The 17,475-nt window shown below is 57.4% G+C and overlaps 1 protein-coding gene across 1 annotated transcript; it reads left to right on the top strand.

Annotated features, from left to right (window-relative positions):
- Positions 1–826: 826 nt before the first annotated feature.
- On the top strand, positions 827–17,015 carry CAPNS1 (calpain small subunit 1). Its single transcript, XM_030544559.1, has 11 exons — positions 827–935; positions 6,461–6,682; positions 10,451–10,484; positions 11,430–11,519; positions 12,361–12,418; positions 12,931–12,995; positions 13,579–13,647; positions 14,382–14,460; positions 14,565–14,681; positions 15,528–15,586; positions 16,086–17,015. Exons 2-11 carry the CDS (start codon positions 6,504–6,506, stop codon positions 16,110–16,112), a joined length of 777 nt encoding a protein of 258 aa, XP_030400419.1. The 5' UTR covers positions 827–935; positions 6,461–6,503; the 3' UTR covers positions 16,113–17,015.
- Positions 17,016–17,475: the final 460 nt, after the last annotated feature.

Here is a 17,475-nt window from a genome sequence, read left to right as displayed (position 1 = left end):
TAATCTAACCATTAGACTTCACTTCCCTCCCTGAGCTGAGAAGTGGGCCCCAGTAATCTTGTTTCCCAGCTCTGCCCTGCCCTAACCAGGAGATCCCACTCCTCTTCCCAAGCGGGGAGGAGAACCCAGGCATCCTGACTCCCTGGAACCCCATCTCACTGCTCATGGGAGCAGAACCCCGAAGTTCTGAGTCCCCCTCCCCCAACACTAAGCCCACCATCTAAGAAAGAGTCCCTGGAGCAGACTTGTGATGGCTGGCTCTAAGATCCTGCTCAGGCTAACGGGAGAGCTGCCTGCAGGGAGTTACCCCACCCAGAGTGGCTAATTCTGCTGTGGGGGCAGGTGGGACTTTCTCTGGGTTGTGGGTTGGAGCCCTGCATGGGGTACGTTTAGCTTTGGGCATCTATCCACCCTAACAATAGTTACACTGAATTAAGCGAGGACTCCTGGGTTCTTCCCCCAGCCCTGGGAGGAGAGTGGGGTCTAGTGGTTAGAGCAGGGGGCTGGGAGCCAGGACTCCTGGGTTCTTCCCCCAGCCCTGGGAGGAGAGTGGGGTCTAGTGGGTAGAGCAGGGGGCTGGGAGCCAGGACTCCTGGGTTCTTCCCCCAGCCCTTGGAGGAGAGTGGGGTCTAGTGGTTAGAGCAGGGGGCTGGGAGTCAGGACTCCTGGGTTCTTCCCCCAGCCCTGGGAGGAGAGTGGGGTCTAGTGGGTAGAGCAGGGGGGCAGGGTGCTGGGAGCCAGGACTCCTGGGTTCCATCTCGCCATGTGGGCGGCACTAGGGCCCCGGTGGATCAGGGAGGCGCCTGTAGCTGCGGCTCTAGGGCCCGCCCCGCCGCAGTGACTCGCTCGGGCGTGGTGGGTCCCGCAGTCCCATCCCGGCCGCTGACACAGGCCCGCTGCAGGCAGAGCTCGGAGCCCCGCATCGCCTCCCGCAGGTAGGGCTGGGGGGCACCCGGGGCGCCACCGCGGCTCCGCTGGGTCCCCGGCTCCTTCCCCCAGCGGATCCCTCCACTGCCGCCCCACGGCCTGCCCTCCTCTCCCTGGCTTCCGCTGCCCCAGATCCCCGGGGCTGTGGGCCGCTCGTGAACCGGATCCCCTCCCTTCCCCCGGGAATCGCCTCCTGATTCCCTTCCTTTCCCCCAGGAATCGCCTTCTGATCTCCGTGCACTGGATCCCCTCCCTTTACCCCGGGAATCGCCTTCTGATCCCCCCCCTTTCCGCTGGGATCGCCTTCTGATTCCTGTGCACCGGATCCCTCCCCTTCTGATCCCCATGCACTGAATCCCGTCCCTTCCCTGGGGATCCCCTCTGGCCCCCTGGATTCCCTCCCTGGCTCCCGGGAATTGCCTTCTGATCTCCTCTCTTTCCCCTGGGATCCCCTTCTGATCTCCGTGCACTGGATCCCCTCCCTTTCCCCTGGGATCGCCTTCTGATCCCCGTGCACTGGATCCCCCGCCCTCTGGATCCCCTCCCCTTCTGATCCCCATGCACTGAATCCCGTCCCTTCCCTGGAGATCCCCTCTGGCCCCCTGGATTCCCTCCCTGGCTCCCGGGAATTGCCTTCTGATCTCCTCTCTTTCCTCTGGGATCCCCTTCTGATCCCCGTGCACTGGATCCCCTCCCTTTCCCCCGGGAATCGCCTTCTGATCCCCTCCCTTTCCTCTGGGATCGCCTTCTGATCCCCGTGCACTGGATCCCCCCGCCCTCTGGATCCCCTCCCCTTCTGATCCCCATGCACTGAATCCCCTCCCTTCCCCTGGGGATCCCCTCTACCCCCCTGGATTCCCTCCCTGGCCCCCAGGAATCGCCTTCTGATCCCCTCTCTTCCCCTGGGGAATCCCCTCCTGCCCCCCTGGGATTCCCTCCCTTTCCTCTGGGAATTGCCTTCTGATCTCCCTCCCAACCCCTGGGGATTCCCTCCCTCCCCCCAGGATCCCTTCTGCTCTCTGAGCACTGGATCCCCTCCCCATCCCCCTGGAATCCCCCCACACTCTGGATCCCTCTTTCCTGGGATCCTCTCCTGATCACTATGCACTGGATCCCCTCCCTTCTTCCAGGATCCCCTTCTGCTCCCTGAGCACTGGATCGCCTCCCCTTCCCCCCTGGGATTGCCTCCTGCTTTCTGCACACTGGATCACCTCCCTTCCTATGGGGATCCCCCTTCTGATCCCTGTGCATCGGAGATTTCTTTCCTGGAGATTCCCCATGTGCTTTGGATCCCCTCCCCTTTTTCCACGGAGGATGCCCTTGTGATTCCCCATGTACATGGGATCCCCTCCCTTCCCTGGGGGATCCCCTCCTGCCCTCATGCACACTGGATCCCCTCCCTTTTCTGCCGCAGGATTCCCTTTTGGATCCCCCCACACTAGATCCCTGCCCTTCCCCTTGGGGGTCTCTGATCCCCTCCCTCAGGATCCCCTCTTTTCTTCCCTGGAGATTTCAGCTCTTCACACATTGGATCCCCATGGGGCTCAAATTCTTTCCCTCCTCCATCCTCTCTATCCTTCTCCCTTCCCTGGAGATGTGTCCCTATGGGTTCCTCCCTCCACAGCAGGAGTCTAAATCCCTATCTGGTAACCCCTTTGCCCCATTAGATCCCTTGAAATCTGCCCTCCACTCCTACGCTGGGGATCTTTCTCTCGTCTGCTGGGCTCGTCTACCTCCCTCCCACTTCACCCCTCTGCACCTCCAACTTTCTGCTTTCTTTGGATTCCTCTCCTGGGATCTCGAGGGCAGCGGCTCTCTACCTGTCCAGATGATTGTCCCCCTTTCGCAAGTCTTGCGCGCCCCTAAATTGCACCTCGCTTCAGACTGACTTGCTAGCCAAAGCAGACCTCAGAAGGCCAACGTGTCCCAGCACGCTAGCCCCGACGAATGGCTGACTTTCTCATTTTGACCGGAGCCTTCTCAAAAGAAATCCGTTGGAATATCAATGTTGTACTTCCGTTTCGGTGGGTCGTCTGTAGAGCAGTCTATGCGAGTCCTTGGCTGTATGAGATTCTAGTTTGTTCTGACCTTGCTAGTGCTTTTTATGCAGCCTGTTGTAAAACGAGGCGGAGTGGATGGACCCCTGGGAAGACCTCTGCATAACCCCAGGGGTATGCGTACCCCTGGTTGGGAACCCCTGTTCTAGGGGAGACTAGATTCTCTCTTCCCCTTCTCCCGCCACCCCGCTGGATTTTCCCCACTGGGGAACGTGGATACCTCTCCCCCACAGGGACCATGTGTGTTCGTGTCTCCTCTGACCCAGCGGGGAGAGGATCTCTTCCCTTTGGCTCATGTCCCCCATTAACCCCCCCTCCAGCAGACGGGGTGGCGAGTGGCTTGCACAGCCCTGGGCCTAACAAGGCTTCTTGCAGGCCGGTGCTGGGTCGCTGCCCTCCACCCCTGGCCTGTCCCCCCAGCTGGCTGGAGCCTATGGACCCGGCTTGGCCTCGCACCCTGGCTGCTCCCATGGAGACAACGCCCCATTGTCTCACTCTTCCCCCAGGCTTCTGGCCTGGTGCCCAGAGGCCTCCCGCGGCTCTAGCATCTGCTCCTTTCCCCAGCTGACACCCGCACCCAGCTTTCCTGCCCCCTGGGCTGCTGCAGTTCCGGCTCTGGGGCGCTCTACTCGCTTTTGCGTGGCCTGGAGGACGAGGCGAGGCCTCATAGCTCCTGGGTTCTGTTCAAGGGTCTCAGGTGCAGAGGGCAGGCAGTGGGGTATGGTGGTGAGAGCGGGGGGGCTGGGTTCTCTTTACAGGTGGAAGGGGAGTGGGGTTTAGTGGTTAGAACAGCAAGGCTGGGAGGCAGGACCCCTGGGTTCTGTTCCCAATTGTGGGAAGGGAGGACAGTGGGGTTTAGTGGTTAGAGCAGGGGGGCTGGGAGCCAGGACTCCTGGGTTCTCTTTACAGGTGGAAGGGGAGTGGGGTTTAGTGGTTAGAACACCAAGGCTGGCAGCCAGGACTCCTGGGTTGTGTTCCCAACTCTGGGAGGGGAGTGGGGTCTGGTGGTTAGAGCAGAGGAGCGCTGGGAGATAGGACTCCTGTTTCATTCCCCCACCACACTCAATTAAACAGAGAGAAAGGTGGATAGCTGAGTCCATAAAACTTTTACTGTCGTACCCTACTTGTCCTGTAAGCTAGACTGGCCTCGGGGTGTCGCGTGCTGAAGCTGTCTTGGCAGAGACCCTACTGAGGCCCAGTCAAATCGGTTTGCAAATCAAGCCACGGGACTCAGCTGGGCCTTTGCTGGGGACGCAGCTCAGCTGGGCTGGGGATCCTGCATCTCCCGAGTAAAGCGGGATAGACTCTGGCTTGTTCTCCCCGACTGCCCTGGGGCAAGTCAGCAGATGCATTTTGTGGCAACTGAGATGGGGCCAGTTTAGCCCAATCACCTTTCTCTCCTCCCCCCCCGCTTATAAATGCCCCGTAGGCATAGACAATGCCCCAGTGTTTTCTGATTTGCATCGTCTGGGCGCTGCTATTCCTGCAGCGCCCGGTTCACCCCTCCTTAGGCAACCTGGTGACCTGAAGCTTCCCAGGGATCACCCGATCGGCATAGCCCACTGCAGCCCAGAACTCCTGAGCTCAAGCGATCCACCAGCCTCAGCCTCCCAAGGAGCTAGGATTACAGGCGTGCAACATTAACTCATCCAAACAGCTACCCGGTCTGCTGAAACTGGCTGGCGATTTTGCCCGCTGAAAAGAGAAGAAGGAAAACAGTCGCTCACGAGACAAAGTTCTTTTATGTCCCTCAGCAGCACCGGCCAGATTTTAAATGAACCCTGATGTTCCCGCCAGGCGTTTATGGCAGGTGTTTTCCCAGCAGGGAAAACCAAGGCACGGAAGAGGTTGTGACTGGCCTGAGATCACACAGGAAGTTAGTGGCAGAGCTGGGAAGCCTGACTGCTGGTCTCTCCCAATCCAACTTCTTGACTAGGGGCTGCTTGTGCTTAATTTTTAGGTCCGTCCCAGACCCAAACCTGAGCCGATCGAGTCATTTTCTGACCCAACCCTTCTGTCCAAACCTGTGGCCGTGCCACCGGCACCTCCTGCCTGTGGGGTTGGCACAGCAGCGGCTGCGTGTCCTGGCCCGGCCATCTACTGCCTGCTGTTGGCGCCGTGTGGAGTGAGGGGCACAGTTTTCCACCTGACGCAGACCCAACACTTGTAGCTGGTCCTGTCAGGTTCGGGTCAGGTTACAGGGCTCTGTGTTAAACTATATCCCACTGCCAGAACTGGGGATAGAACCCAGGAGTCCTGACCCCACCCCACGACCCACACATTAGTCCTCTCTGAGCTGACTGCGTTCCTCTCCCAGAGCTCAGAACAGATGTACAGCGAGAGAGATTCCAGAGTTCTGTCATTTGTATTGTTACCCATCATCATTGTATCTGGGCTTTTTCCACTAGCAAAATCCCCTGTGGATTTCATAGAATCTCTGCCATGTCTCCCTTTTTAGGGGGAAAAAGTCCTGCCTGGGGTAGGGATTTGGGGTTTTATTTTGCTGGTTTTTATTAATTTCCCCTCTTTCTTGCTTGTTTTGTTTCTGTCCGGTGGGATGGCTGGGGTTCATTGCGTCTCAGGCGTTGTCTGTGTCAGCCTGACAGTGGAAAGGTGTTTCTCAAAGTTGGGGACTTTGAAGTGTTTTCAGAGCTGGGGCTAGAACCCAGGAGTCCTGCCTCCCCGCTCTGCTGCTCTAAGCACTAGACACCACTCCCAGAGCTGGGAATGGAACGTGAGAGTCCTGGCTCCCAGCCCCTGTGCTTGCCTTCCAGAGCTGGGGTTAGAACCCAGGAGTCCTGCCTCCTAGCCCCTGTCCTCTCTGCTCTCTAACCACTAGTCCCTGCTCCCCTCCCACAACTTGGAATAGAATATGAGTAGCCTGGCCTCCAGCTCCCCCCAATCCCCTTCCAGAGCTGAGATTAGAACCCAGCCGTCCTGGCTCCCAGCCCCCTCCCCTCTAACTACTAGACCCTGCTCCCCTCCCAGCACGCTGTCTATCTTCAAAAACATGGCACCAGATTCCAGGGGTTACTCTCCAGTTTGATTCCCTGTTTTGGCAACACCTGATCCAGATCCTGCCAGGTGCTGGGGCCCTTCCCCTCCAGGAGCTAGAGAGTGCTCAGTCTCTTGCAGGTTCGGGCCCTGACATTGTCTGGGAGTGTGCCTAACTAACCAGCCACTCGTGCCAGTCGCTTCCCAGGGCATCCTGCTTGCCCACCTATGAGCAGCTTCTGCTGTGAGGTATCCTGAGCAAACACCGTGTGTGGGGCGGAGGGGGCAGTTACTCCTGAGCAAAGGGACTGTGCTGAAAACCTGCCTGAGAGACGTCGTCTCCCCAGGGGGAAAGGGGTGGCCGCGCTTTGTGGACCAAGGCCATTGCAGAACCACCAGTGGGTTGAGGGGGAGTGAAACTGACCAGCCGGTGGATTGAGGGGGAGTGAAACTGACCAGCCCTTTGTCTGTTTTCTTTCCAGCCCATCTTTTCGCAGGTCTTCCTCTGGCTAGGAAACTGCTCCAATGTTCCTGGTCAAGAACTTCCTAGGGGGAGGAGGCGGCGGAGGCGGGGGCTTCGGGGGGAACATTGGGAATGTGATCGGAGGATTCCTGAGTGGCGGTGGAGGAGGAGGACGGGCTGGAGGTGGAGGAGGCGCCGGCGGAGCCATGGGCATCATTGGAGGAGTGATCAATGCCATCAGGTTTGTACGTAGCCTCGTCATCGTCGTCGTTATTGGTATTGCGTTAATATCAGGGCTCCATGATCAAGTCTGAGGCCCCGTCAAGCTGGGCGCTGCCCAGACACACAGGGACCGAGATCAGGGCACTGTCGTGCCGGGCGCTGCCCAGACACACAGTGACCGAGATCGGGGCCCCGTCGCACTGGGCACTGCCCAGACACACAGTAACAGAGATTGGGGTCCCATTGGGCCTGGCACTGCCCAGACACATAGTGACCGAGACCGGGGCCTCGTCAGGCCGGGTGCTGCCCAGACACACAGTGACAGAGATCAGGGTCCCATTAGGCCTGGCACTGCCCAGACACATGGTGACTGAGACCGGGGCACTGCCCAGACACACTTTAAGAGACAGCCTTTGCCTTTTCAGTAGATCAGACAGAAGAAGGAAGGCTCATTACCTCACCTTTTCCTCCTTGGAGACTTTGAACAGCTCGAGAGCAGGGGTCCGGGCACTAGGACTCCTGAGTTCTTTTCTCAGATCAGATTGCGCGGTGGGGGCAGGGGCGGAGTGCCTTTGGATCAAGGACGGCTGGATGAGTTTGATTGTGCCCATCTCCAATAGTGGGAGAAGAAACTGCAGACAAGCTCCTTAATTGATATTGTTCTGTTTGCTGGGCGAAGGTGCTGGCTTGAATGGCTGGCTCTGCAGGGCGGGCGCAGCATGCGGAGTTGCATAGGAATAATAATACTTCGCCCTTGTCTAGCGTTTTTCATCTGTAGCTCTCAAAGCGCTGCATTAGGGAGGGCAGAATCACAGAGATGTCGAACTGGAAGGGAACTTGAGAGATCGCCTAGTCCACACCTTTTCCCCCCATCCCCCGCACTGAGGCAGGGCCAGGTAAACCTAGACCATGCCCGAGAGGGGTTTTTCCAGCCTGTTCTTAAAAACCTCCAGCAGTGGGGATCCCACAACCTCCCTTGATCGCCTGTTCCAGAGCTGAACTCCCCTGAGAGTTAGAAAGTTTTTCCTAATACCTCACCTAAATCTCCCTTCCCGCCAGTTAAGCCAATTCCTTCTTGTCCTTGCCTCCAATGGATGTGAAGAATCACCATCCTCTTTATAACAACCTTTTACATGTCACGATCCCCATTTTACAGATAGGGAAACTGAGTCCCAGTGGGTGACATGCCCAAAGTCACCCAGCAGGCCAGCGGCTGGGTCAGTCTCTCCTCCCCAGCTGCTGTGCCCTGCCCCGACCCGGAGGGACCCGCTTTAGAGGAGGAGAGGAGAGGAGAGGTCAGCCCTGGTGGCTGCTGAGTGGCTGGGTAGGGTAGTGGATTATGTGCCAGGGGCATAGATCTTGCTAGGAACTGGACTGAGATCTTCTGAATTCATTACAGGCAGGGGCCACCATACAGCCATCTGTGGTGGGGAGTGTAACAATTTCCAGCCAGGCCCGATTCGAACCGGTGAACCTGCGGGTGAAAGGCTCCCTAGGCAGCTCCTAAAGAGGCTGGCTGTGTCCCTGCCGATATTGTGGTTTGCCGTAGGGGCCCGTTTATTGGTTGCATGTGTGTTCACGCTCTCCTCTGGGCTTGCCCCAGTTTCTCCACATCCTTTCCAAAATGCGGCTCCCAGAACTGGACACAATCCTCCAGCAGAGGCCTACTCAGCGCAGAGTAGAGCGGAAGAATGACTTCTCGTGTCTTGCTTGCAACACGCCTGCTAATACAGCCCAGAATGATCTTTGCTTTCTTTGGTCCGCTCTGGGTCTGACCCCCAGACCCCTTTCCACAGTACTCCTTCCTGTGCCATCATTTTCCGTTGTGTGCAACTGATCAGTGCTTCCTAAGTGGAGCACTTTGCATTTGTCCTTGTTGAATTTCATCCTATTTACTTCAGAGCATCTCTCCAGTTTGTCCAGATCATTCTGGATCTTAACCGTCTCCTCCGAAGCACTTGCAACCCCTCCCAGCTTGGTATCACCTGCAAACTTTATAGGTGTCCTCGCCCTGCCGTTATCTAAATCACTGATGAAGATATTGAACAGAACCAGACCCAGGACTGATCCCTGCGGGACCCACTCATTATGCCCTTCCAGCACGACTGTGAATCACTGATAACTACTCTCTGGGAACGTATCCCAGATCTTTCTGGGATGTGTTGGCGCTGGGGCACCAGAGGAGCGTGTGGTGCTTGGGGGTTTACCCTGGCTGGGCGAGGTGCTGGCAGGCTGAGACAAAGGACCTGAGCATTTTGATCTTTGTCATAGAGCCTGGCCTGGAAAAGCTGGACAGGAGACTGGACGAGTGGAGGTGTCTTGAACAAAGACTGTGTCTTGCTCGTTCAGGTGCAAGTCTCTGAGATGCTCGTTTTCCCTTCCCGTCTCGGCCTTTCTCCCTGTTACTTGGTATCACTTGACCCACGGGCCTTTGTGAATCAACTGGCTTGGCTTTCATCTCCAAATCACCAGCCGCTGATTGAGCTCTGTCGAGTGTCTGCTTGATGGGATGGAGGAGAGGCAGAGGACCTGTTACTTTCTCGGTGGGGGCCCAGTAAGAGGGACTGGTCCCTCCAGGGCGATTTTGGGGCTGGAGGGGTCCTAGTTTCAGCCTGCAGGCTGGGTAAAGCCAGGGCATAGAAGGCACTCAGAGTTACAGGGCAGGCGGTGACCCATGCCCTTACTGGTCAGGCTTGAACCCCAGAATCCCGTGGCCTCTTGGGGGTAGTGGATTCTCCCTGGCTAGGAGATGTTGCTTTGAATGCGGTGCCCTGGCCTGTTGATTGTGGGGGGAGGGCTGGGGATTAGGGCTGGCTGGGCGGCTCCGCCTTGCTTTGGTTTTCCGTCAGACTGGTTTGCCCACATAGGGGGAACTAGCTAGAGGCATAGGAAAACCTTGCCTGTGCCCTTAGATGAGTGCAGGGGAGAGTCGCCGTTTCCCCTGTCCCTGCCTCGGTTCTTCCTCTGATGCTGGGTTCTTCTCTCTTCACTGATATTCCCCCAGTGCTTTCCATACAGAAGATCTCAAGCGCCTGGCAAACCATATATGCAGGGATCCCTCACCCGGCACTGAAATGCAGCTGCCTCTGGGGGTGGGGTGTGGCAGCTGCGTATACAGGGATCCCTCACCCAGCACTGAAATGCACCTGCCTCTGGGTGGGGGTTTGGCAGCTGTTTATACAGGGATCTACCTCTAAATTAGGAAGTGGTTCTGCAGTTTATTATGCCATGTATTGTGTGTAGGGGAGGTGGTGTGGTCTAGTGGCTAGAAGACTGGACTGGGAGATAGGAACCCTAAGTTCTGTTCCTAGCTCTCCTGTTGTCTCTGTGAGAGCCTGGATGTGGCTCTGTGCCTCAGTTTCCCCCTCTGTATAGTGGGGGGTGCTCTTACATGTATTATGGTAGCACCCTAGGAACCCCAGGAGTGGGCCAAGACCCCCTGGTGCCAGGCGCTGTACAGACACACAACTAAAAGGTGGCTCCTGTTACACCTTTCACGTGCATCGTTTCACTTGACAACAGCCCAGCGCGGCGGGGGCCCTGATCGTGGTCGGGGTCTAGGCCGCGCCCGGCCCAACGGGCTCTGGTCTCGGTTGGGGTCTGGGCCGCGCCCGGCCCGACAGGCTCTGGTCTCGGTCGGGGTCTGGGCAGCGCCTGGCCCGACGGGGCCCTGATCTTGGCTGGTGCTCCATAATGCAAATATATAAGAACTTTACCAGATGGACTTGTGTGTCTGTAAAAGACCCTTCGTAATTGTTTCCTCTTTCTTTCCCCCTCCGTGTCACAGTGAAGCAGCAGCTCAGTATAATCCGGAGCCACCGGTAAGTCCTGATGATAGCTCTCCTGTTCTCACCCTGCCTGCGCTGGTTCTAACGACTCCTGTCAGACATTAACATGGGCCCTGGGCGTGCTGAGTTTGTAGCCAGGCATGTGGGAGAAGGTTCTCTGGCACGGAGCCCCGTTGTCTTGGTGGGGGTAAGCTGCGTGAATGCAGGCGTCTGCCCACGAGTGAGTGCTCTGCGGTTTGGCTTGGTTGGCTGCTTGTTTATGGAGCACAAAGACAGCCCAAGGTGGCATGTCGTACATAAGAAATTCAAGTCTCCTTTTCCTGTTTGTCCTGGAGGACACTGTGGATGGCTGGAGAACTGGATCGTGCCCTGCAAAGAAAATCTCACTGACTGGAAAAGGAGGGGAACGTGGCTTTTGTTAATTGGGATTGTCTCTCCTTCAGCCAGAGTCTCCTCTTGAAGTCATCTTGAAGTCAGTGGAGTAATGCTGGTGTGCCCGGGCTGAGGATCTGGCCTCACTGACGCCAGTGGAGTGATGCCCATTTACACCAGCTGGGGATGTGACGCCCATTTACCCCACCGGGAAGCCTGTCTTGTTCCTGATTTACGCCATCTGAATATCTGGCCCTTTGGGGGTTGTCAACATCCAGCCCTATTTAATTCAGGGCACTCTTGGGAGAAAACACTTTCTGCTAACGATCTACCCCAATCTGCTTATAAAATATCCAAACCCACCTTGCAATGAGCTGAAAGTCTCTCCGGCTTTCCTTGTCTATCCAAACAAGAGCTGGGTTCCCAGATATCCCCTCCTCTTGGACGAGGTCTCCATTACAGATGCTTAAATGTTTTTTGCTAAGGAATCTGCACCTGCCGGGGGGTGATCCTTTGGGTCAGTGTAGAGGCATGGATCTACATTTAAACCACCCTGGTTATTTATATTTTGTAACTTTTCGTTTCTTTCTACCCCTCCACCCCCAGCCTCCTCGGAGCCACTTCTCCAACGTGGAAGCTAATGAGAGCGAGGAAATACGCCAGTTTCGGCGCCTCTTCACGCAGCTGGCCGGAGATGTAAGTATTTTGCCGTCCTCTCTCTTTGCGTCCATCAGAAAGGGTCCCTGGCTTAGCCCTGAGGGCATCACCCTGGGCCAAAATTTTCACCGAGGCCCTCTGCTTTTTATTTTAGGGGGCTCCGAATCTGAGACTCCTTGGGCCTGATCCCCAGCCAATTCACAACTGCTTTGCAAATCAGGCCACAGAAGCAAAGGCCTCTGGGTGCCTTGTGACCTTTCCTCTCTGTAGATAGCCCTGCCCAGAATCATTTGCAGCATGGGACTCTAGTGGGTTGTGGGTAGAGCCCTGCCAAATTCACGGACATGGAAAACAAATCACGGACCGTGAAATCTCGTCTGCTCCCGTGAAATCTGGGCTTTTGTGTGCTTTTACCCTATACTATACAGATGTCACGGGGGAGGCCAGCGTTTCTCAAATTGGCTTCTGACCCAAAAGGGAGTTGCAGGGGGATCACAAGGTTATTTTTGAAGTGTATGGTGGTGTCACCCTTACTTCTGTGCTGCCTTCAGAGCTGAGCAGCTGCTCTCTCTCTCTCTTTCTTCCTTTTTGGGTCAGGACTCCTACAATTACAGCACCGTGAAATTTCAGATTGAAATAGCTGCAGTAATGAAATTTACAATTTTTAAATCCTCTGACTGTGAAATTGACCAAAATGGACCATGAATTTGGTAGGGCCCTAGTTATGGGGTGAGGAATGGGTCCAAGGAGACAGCTGCCTCCATCCAGAAGCAGCCAAGAGGTGGCTCCCTGCGGGTCGAGGTGCTCCAGAGAGACCAGCCAGGGTGAGCGTTACTCCAGCCCGGTGTGATGTCCCCCTTCTCTCTCTGCTTTGCGGCAGGATATGGAAGTGAGCGCCTCCGAGCTGATGAACATTCTCAACAAGGTGGTGACCAGACGTAAGTGGGGCTGCGGTCCGTTTAAATCAAACCCTGCGTCGAATGATTAATTTACAGAATGGTTAAAAGCTCTGGGCTGCCTGTCCTGTGGTGCTCGGTAACTGTCCCTCCTGAGGCTACAGGGGACCTAGGGAACGCCAGGACTCCTGGGTTCCTTTCCTGGCTGGCTTGGGGTGTGACCTCCAGCGAGCTGCTGTCCATGCTTTAGTTTCCTAGATTCATCGGTGTTAAGGGACTTTTGTGATCATCTGGCCTGACCTGTATAACGCAGGCCAGAGCTTCCTCCATCCAGCCCATATCTGGTGGCTGAGCTAACCGGCTGCCCTCTCTGACCAATGGGGGACGATGCTGAACTTCTGGTATCTCCATGGCACTGAGACTCCTGGCACTGGACTCCGCACCCCAGGGGCAGTAGCATCGATGCCGTGCAGAGCTCCGGGGCCTGGAGCCCTGTCGTATTTACGACTCCCGCGTCATCTGAAATTGCCCGAACCTGCTCTCTTGCCTTCCAGATCCCGACCTGAAGACGGACGGGTTCGGGATTGACACCTGTCGCAGCATGGTGGCCGTCATGGATGTATCCTCTTCCCAAACTGACATCTGAGCCCAGGAGCCTTTAAAGATATCAGGGCCTGATTCACAGTTCCCGCTCCCCCTGTGCCTGGGGCAGGGATGGGCGGTGGGGGCTTTAAGCCCCCTTTGCTCTCCCTATACTCTAGGCCCTGCCCAGCCCCTGCTATCAGTCTCTGGGCTGCCCTAACTCACACTTCACCCGCTATGGGCCCTGGGGCAGGGAATAGCCACAGGGCAGTGCGCTCTGGCCATGCCCCCGATCCACCCCCTATGGGCCCTGGGGCAGGGAATAGCCACAGGGCAGTGCGCTCTGGCCATGCCCCCAATCCACCCCCTATGGGCCCTGGGGCAGGGAATAGCCACAGGGCAGTGTGCTCTGGCCACACCCGCGATCCGCCCCCTGTGCTGGGGCCTGTACACCCAGCTCCACGCTGTCTGGGGAGATCCCCTGCACAGGTGAGAGTCTCGGGGGGGCTGTTTCCACCCATGTTGAAGGCCCCTGTGCTGCCGGATCCCCTCCCTGCAGCTTGGCGGGGCCCCGGGTGGCTTTGGCCGACATCTTTGTTCCTTGACCTCGAGCGCGTCAGAGCGACACGACCGGGAAGCTGGGCTTCGAGGAGTTCAAGTATTTGTGGGGGAACATCAAGAAGTGGCAGGTAGAGTGGTGGGGGGAGGGGGGCGGCTATCACGTGTAGCTGAGACCCAACTGTACCCCGCCTTTGGGCATGGAGACAGGAGGGGGAACGAGAGACTTTGGGGTTCCCAGCCTGGGGGGGGTCCTTCTTGAGAGCACTGGACTCCAAGGAGCCTTCCCGGCTGGAATTGACATGTGTCACTTTCAGCCTTGGGGGGGGGGGGGGCACACTTGCTGCTGCGTTGCCTTCTGGGTACCCAGAATTCCAAGCGCCGCTCCCCTGCCTACCTGCCAGAGGTACCGGGGGTGTCCGGCAGGGGGGCAGCTGTGAATCTCGGATGGGGATAGGGACAGCTGGGATCCAAACAGTCCCCTCCTTGGAGGCAGGGTTAAGGAGCTGCGTTGCCTGTGATGTCCCGTCCCCCCCCCGACACTCCGTCCATCACCCAGCGTTCTAGGGAGGGCTGCCATTTTAATGGTGGGGGGGACATCTCTCTCCTATCCCTCCTGCCCCCCATGTGCCACTTGAGTGGTGGGATGGTGGTTTCTTATTTCCTTCCCCCCCCCTGCCGTTCTTGGCGGGGGCTGGGGTGGGGGGAGGAATCTCGGCTACTGTCCCTTCCCCCCTCGCCCATATCTGCCGTCTCTCTGCCTGTGGTCCCCCTCTGTGCCCAGGCTCAATCTGCGGCTGTGTGTTTGTGCTGCGGGGGGAGACTCTCTTATCGCGTAACCAACTTGTCCCCCCCGACCCCCCAGTGTGTCTACAAACAGTACGACACGGACCGATCCGGCACCATTGGGAGCAGCGAGCTGCCAGGCGCCTTCGAGGCAGCGGGTAAGGAGCCGCTGAGGGGTGGGATTGGCGGTGGGTGGGTGGGGACCCACAAGGGCTGTCTCAGGTGGATGGGGAGTGACTGTCTCTCCCCACCCTCCTCCCAGGCTTCCGGCTGAACGAGCAGCTGTACCAGATGATCGTGCGCAGGTACTCGGACGAGAACAGCCACATGGACTTCGACAACTTCATCAGCTGCCTGGTTCGCCTGGATGCCATGTTTCGTAAGTGGCCTGCGGGATGAGGGGGAGGGTTCTGGAGTCCTCTGCCCCCCTCTGACCACTTCCCCCAACCCCTTCTCTAGTGTGAGCTGGTTCTATCCCACCTGGGTTTTTCTCCATGCGTGTACAGCACCTGGCACAGTGGGGGCCTGGTCCTTGACATGGGCTCCTAGGTGCTACCGTAATACACCTAATAGCAATAAAAATGTACAACGCCTGGCCCATTATGCGAATGCAAGAAATAATACAAAAAAACAACCGCAATGGGGGACGATGCCAGCTGAGCTGGTTTCTCTCTCATCCCAACCCCTCTGCCGTGGCCTCGGGTGAAATGGATTTCTGTCAATGACTGGGCGCTGCAGCGAGAAATCGAGGGGTTAATCCTAACCACTTCAGGGGAACTCCCTGGTTCTGCACCTGTGGGTTATGACTTCAAGGGGGTGGGTCACTGGCATTTGTGTGGAGGGCGGGGTGTTAGTGATCAGAGCACAGGGATGGAGGTCAGGATTCCTGGGTTCTATCCCCAGCTCTTGCAGAGAAGTGGGGGCTAATGGTTAGAGCAGGGGTTGGGGGGGCGTGCTGGGAGCCAGGACTCCTGGGTTCTATCTCCATGAGCAGAGGATAGAGATCGGGGTGGTTCCTGTTGTGCCAGGTGCTGCAGGCACATGCTGAGAGACGGTCCCTGCCCCAGATTTAGACAGCCGAGGTAGACAAGGGGGGAGGGAGAGAGAGGCAGGATTATCACCCCCCCCCACCCCCATGGCTCACAGATAACCAAGATCTCCTGAGTCCTGACCCAGTGTATTAACCATGAGGCCACCCTTCCTCCTCTCCTCTCTCCTCCTACAGGTGCCTTCAAGTCTCTGGATAAGGATGGGGACGGGCAGATCCGGGTGAACATCCAGGAGGTGAGCGAGGCGGGAGGCTGGCCGCCCCCTCCGGCCTTTTCTTTCCTGCTCTCTAGCAAGGGACCCTGAAGTGGTTCCTGCCTCTCTCTTTCCCCTCCCTCCTCGCCCCCCATACACACACACGCAGGGCTGGCCAGGAACCCCTGGGTTAGCAGGTCCAGCCCGGCTTCTGCAGGCCCCTCCTCGGGGGGTGGGAGGGGGGACCTTCCCAGCAGCGTGAGGAGTGGCCGCAGCCCCAGCAAAGCTGGAGTATCCTATTGGGGTCCATGGGGAATGGCCCCTCCCCCCAGCCCCGCTTCCCCACCCCATTGAGGTCCATGGGGAATGGCCCCTCCCCCAGCCCCGCACTCCCACCCCATTGAGGTCCATGGGGCATGGTCACCCCACTTCAAAAACAGGGGCCAATCCTGTCCCGCCGCTGGGTGCTGCGAGCCCGCCTGCCGCCTGGGCGGTCTGTATTTCGCTCTCTAACTGACCACTCTTCCGCTCTGCCCCGCAGTGGCTGCAGCTCACCATGTACTCCTAAGAGCCTGCGTGCCAGCCTGGACCGACAGCCCGGAGCGTGCCCTGGCCTCTCCGGGCTCCGTGCTGCGACCTGGGCCTCTCCACGCCAACTGCGACCTGCCCTTCTCTTTGCTTTTGGATTTCCAACCCTGTTCTCCATCCCCCACCTTCGCCGGCTCTCCTCCGGGTCGCTTGAGGGGATGTGGGGGGGCATAAAATGGCTTCCGATTTCGAGGTATGTTTGCTGCCATGTGATCCATGCTTCATTGATCCCTCTTCGGGCGCCAAGGATCTCCCAGCTTCGGCGGAAGGGGGCAGAAACGAAGCCAAATGCAGCAACCAGTGGAGCTATTTACCCCTCCCCACGCGCCGGCAGATTTTAATTTCCCATCAGCTCAGATTCCGGCTCCCTCTCTGGCTCGAATTTGCTCAGCTGAATGGGAGCCAACCAGGCCAGTTCCTTCCCTGCATGCAGTTTCTCCGCCCAGGCCCTAGAGAGGCCGGGCGGGGGCAGGTGGAAAAGCTTTTGGCTGTGGCAGACACATGGCAGCCCACCTGGCTCTCTGTCTTCCTCTAGTGGCTAGGTCACGTATAGCGATTTTTTTAGGCTGCTGTGGTAGAGGCTTGTGCTTTTTTAGGTCCCGAGGTGCTGGGTTCGATCCCTGCAGACCACCCAAGCCAGGGAGGCATCTGATGGGCATCAAGTGCCCCCTGCCCCCAAGGGCATCAGGTGATGCCGCTGCCTAGCTGGGGCATATGCAAATCCGGGGCTGCCCTGCTCGGTGGTGGCATTTTCGAAGGCAGGAGGGTTGCCCGGGCTGTTGGGGGTTTGCCGTGGAATGTACCAGCTGTCTCTCTCACTGACGCCCACCGTGTTTTCTAAAGCTCAATAGAAACGATAATAAAGTTCTATAATAACATGTCACCAGAGCTCAGATGCGTCTCTTTTCCGCCCCTGCGCTGCGTTCCAGCTAAACGTATGCTCCCTGCCAACTCCCTTTCTAGGAGCTGTCACTGTTTTCATAATTCGTGCCTTCCCCCCTCTCCCCTGAAGCACTGGCAGTTTAGGTCATTGCAATGCAGCTGCCTCTGGGGTGGAATGCAGCGGCTGTTTTTAACAGCATGCAACAGCTTAACCGGCCTTACTGTGGTGCTTGGATGGGCCTGTTTGTCTAAGCACCTTGCATTCTTTAATATATTTAGCTTCACGAGGTAGGCCAATGCTACCCTCCCTATGCACAGGTGGGGAAACTGAGGCATAGTGCTGCAGTGATTTTCCCAAGCTTACTCAGAAGGAGCAAGGATTTCAACCCAGTTTTTGCTGAGTTCCAGGTTGGTGTCCAAAGGGGAAAATTTTAGGGATGCAGAATCATCCAAACTGGGAT

The sequence above is a fragment of the Gopherus evgoodei genome, unplaced genomic scaffold (genome assembly GCF_007399415.2).
Source record: "Gopherus evgoodei ecotype Sinaloan lineage unplaced genomic scaffold, rGopEvg1_v1.p scaffold_34_arrow_ctg1, whole genome shotgun sequence".
Lineage (NCBI taxonomy): Eukaryota > Metazoa > Chordata > Testudines > Testudinidae > Gopherus > Gopherus evgoodei.
Note: the sequence above shows the minus strand (reverse complement) of the source record. Positions and strands in the feature narration are given on the sequence as shown.

Bases quoted from the DNA above. Each gene is read 5' to 3' on its own strand.
- CAPNS1 (XM_030544559.1), top strand. From the start codon at position 6,504: ATGTTCCTGGTCAAGAACTTCCTAGGGGGAGGAGGCGGCGGAGGCGGG. The intron at 12,419-12,930 runs GTAAGTGGGGCT...CTTGCCTTCCAG, and splicing joins CAACAAGGTGGTGACCAGAC to ATCCCGACCTGAAGACGGAC. The intron at 14,682-15,527 runs GTAAGTGGCCTG...CTCCTCCTACAG, and splicing joins TCGCCTGGATGCCATGTTTC to GTGCCTTCAAGTCTCTGGAT.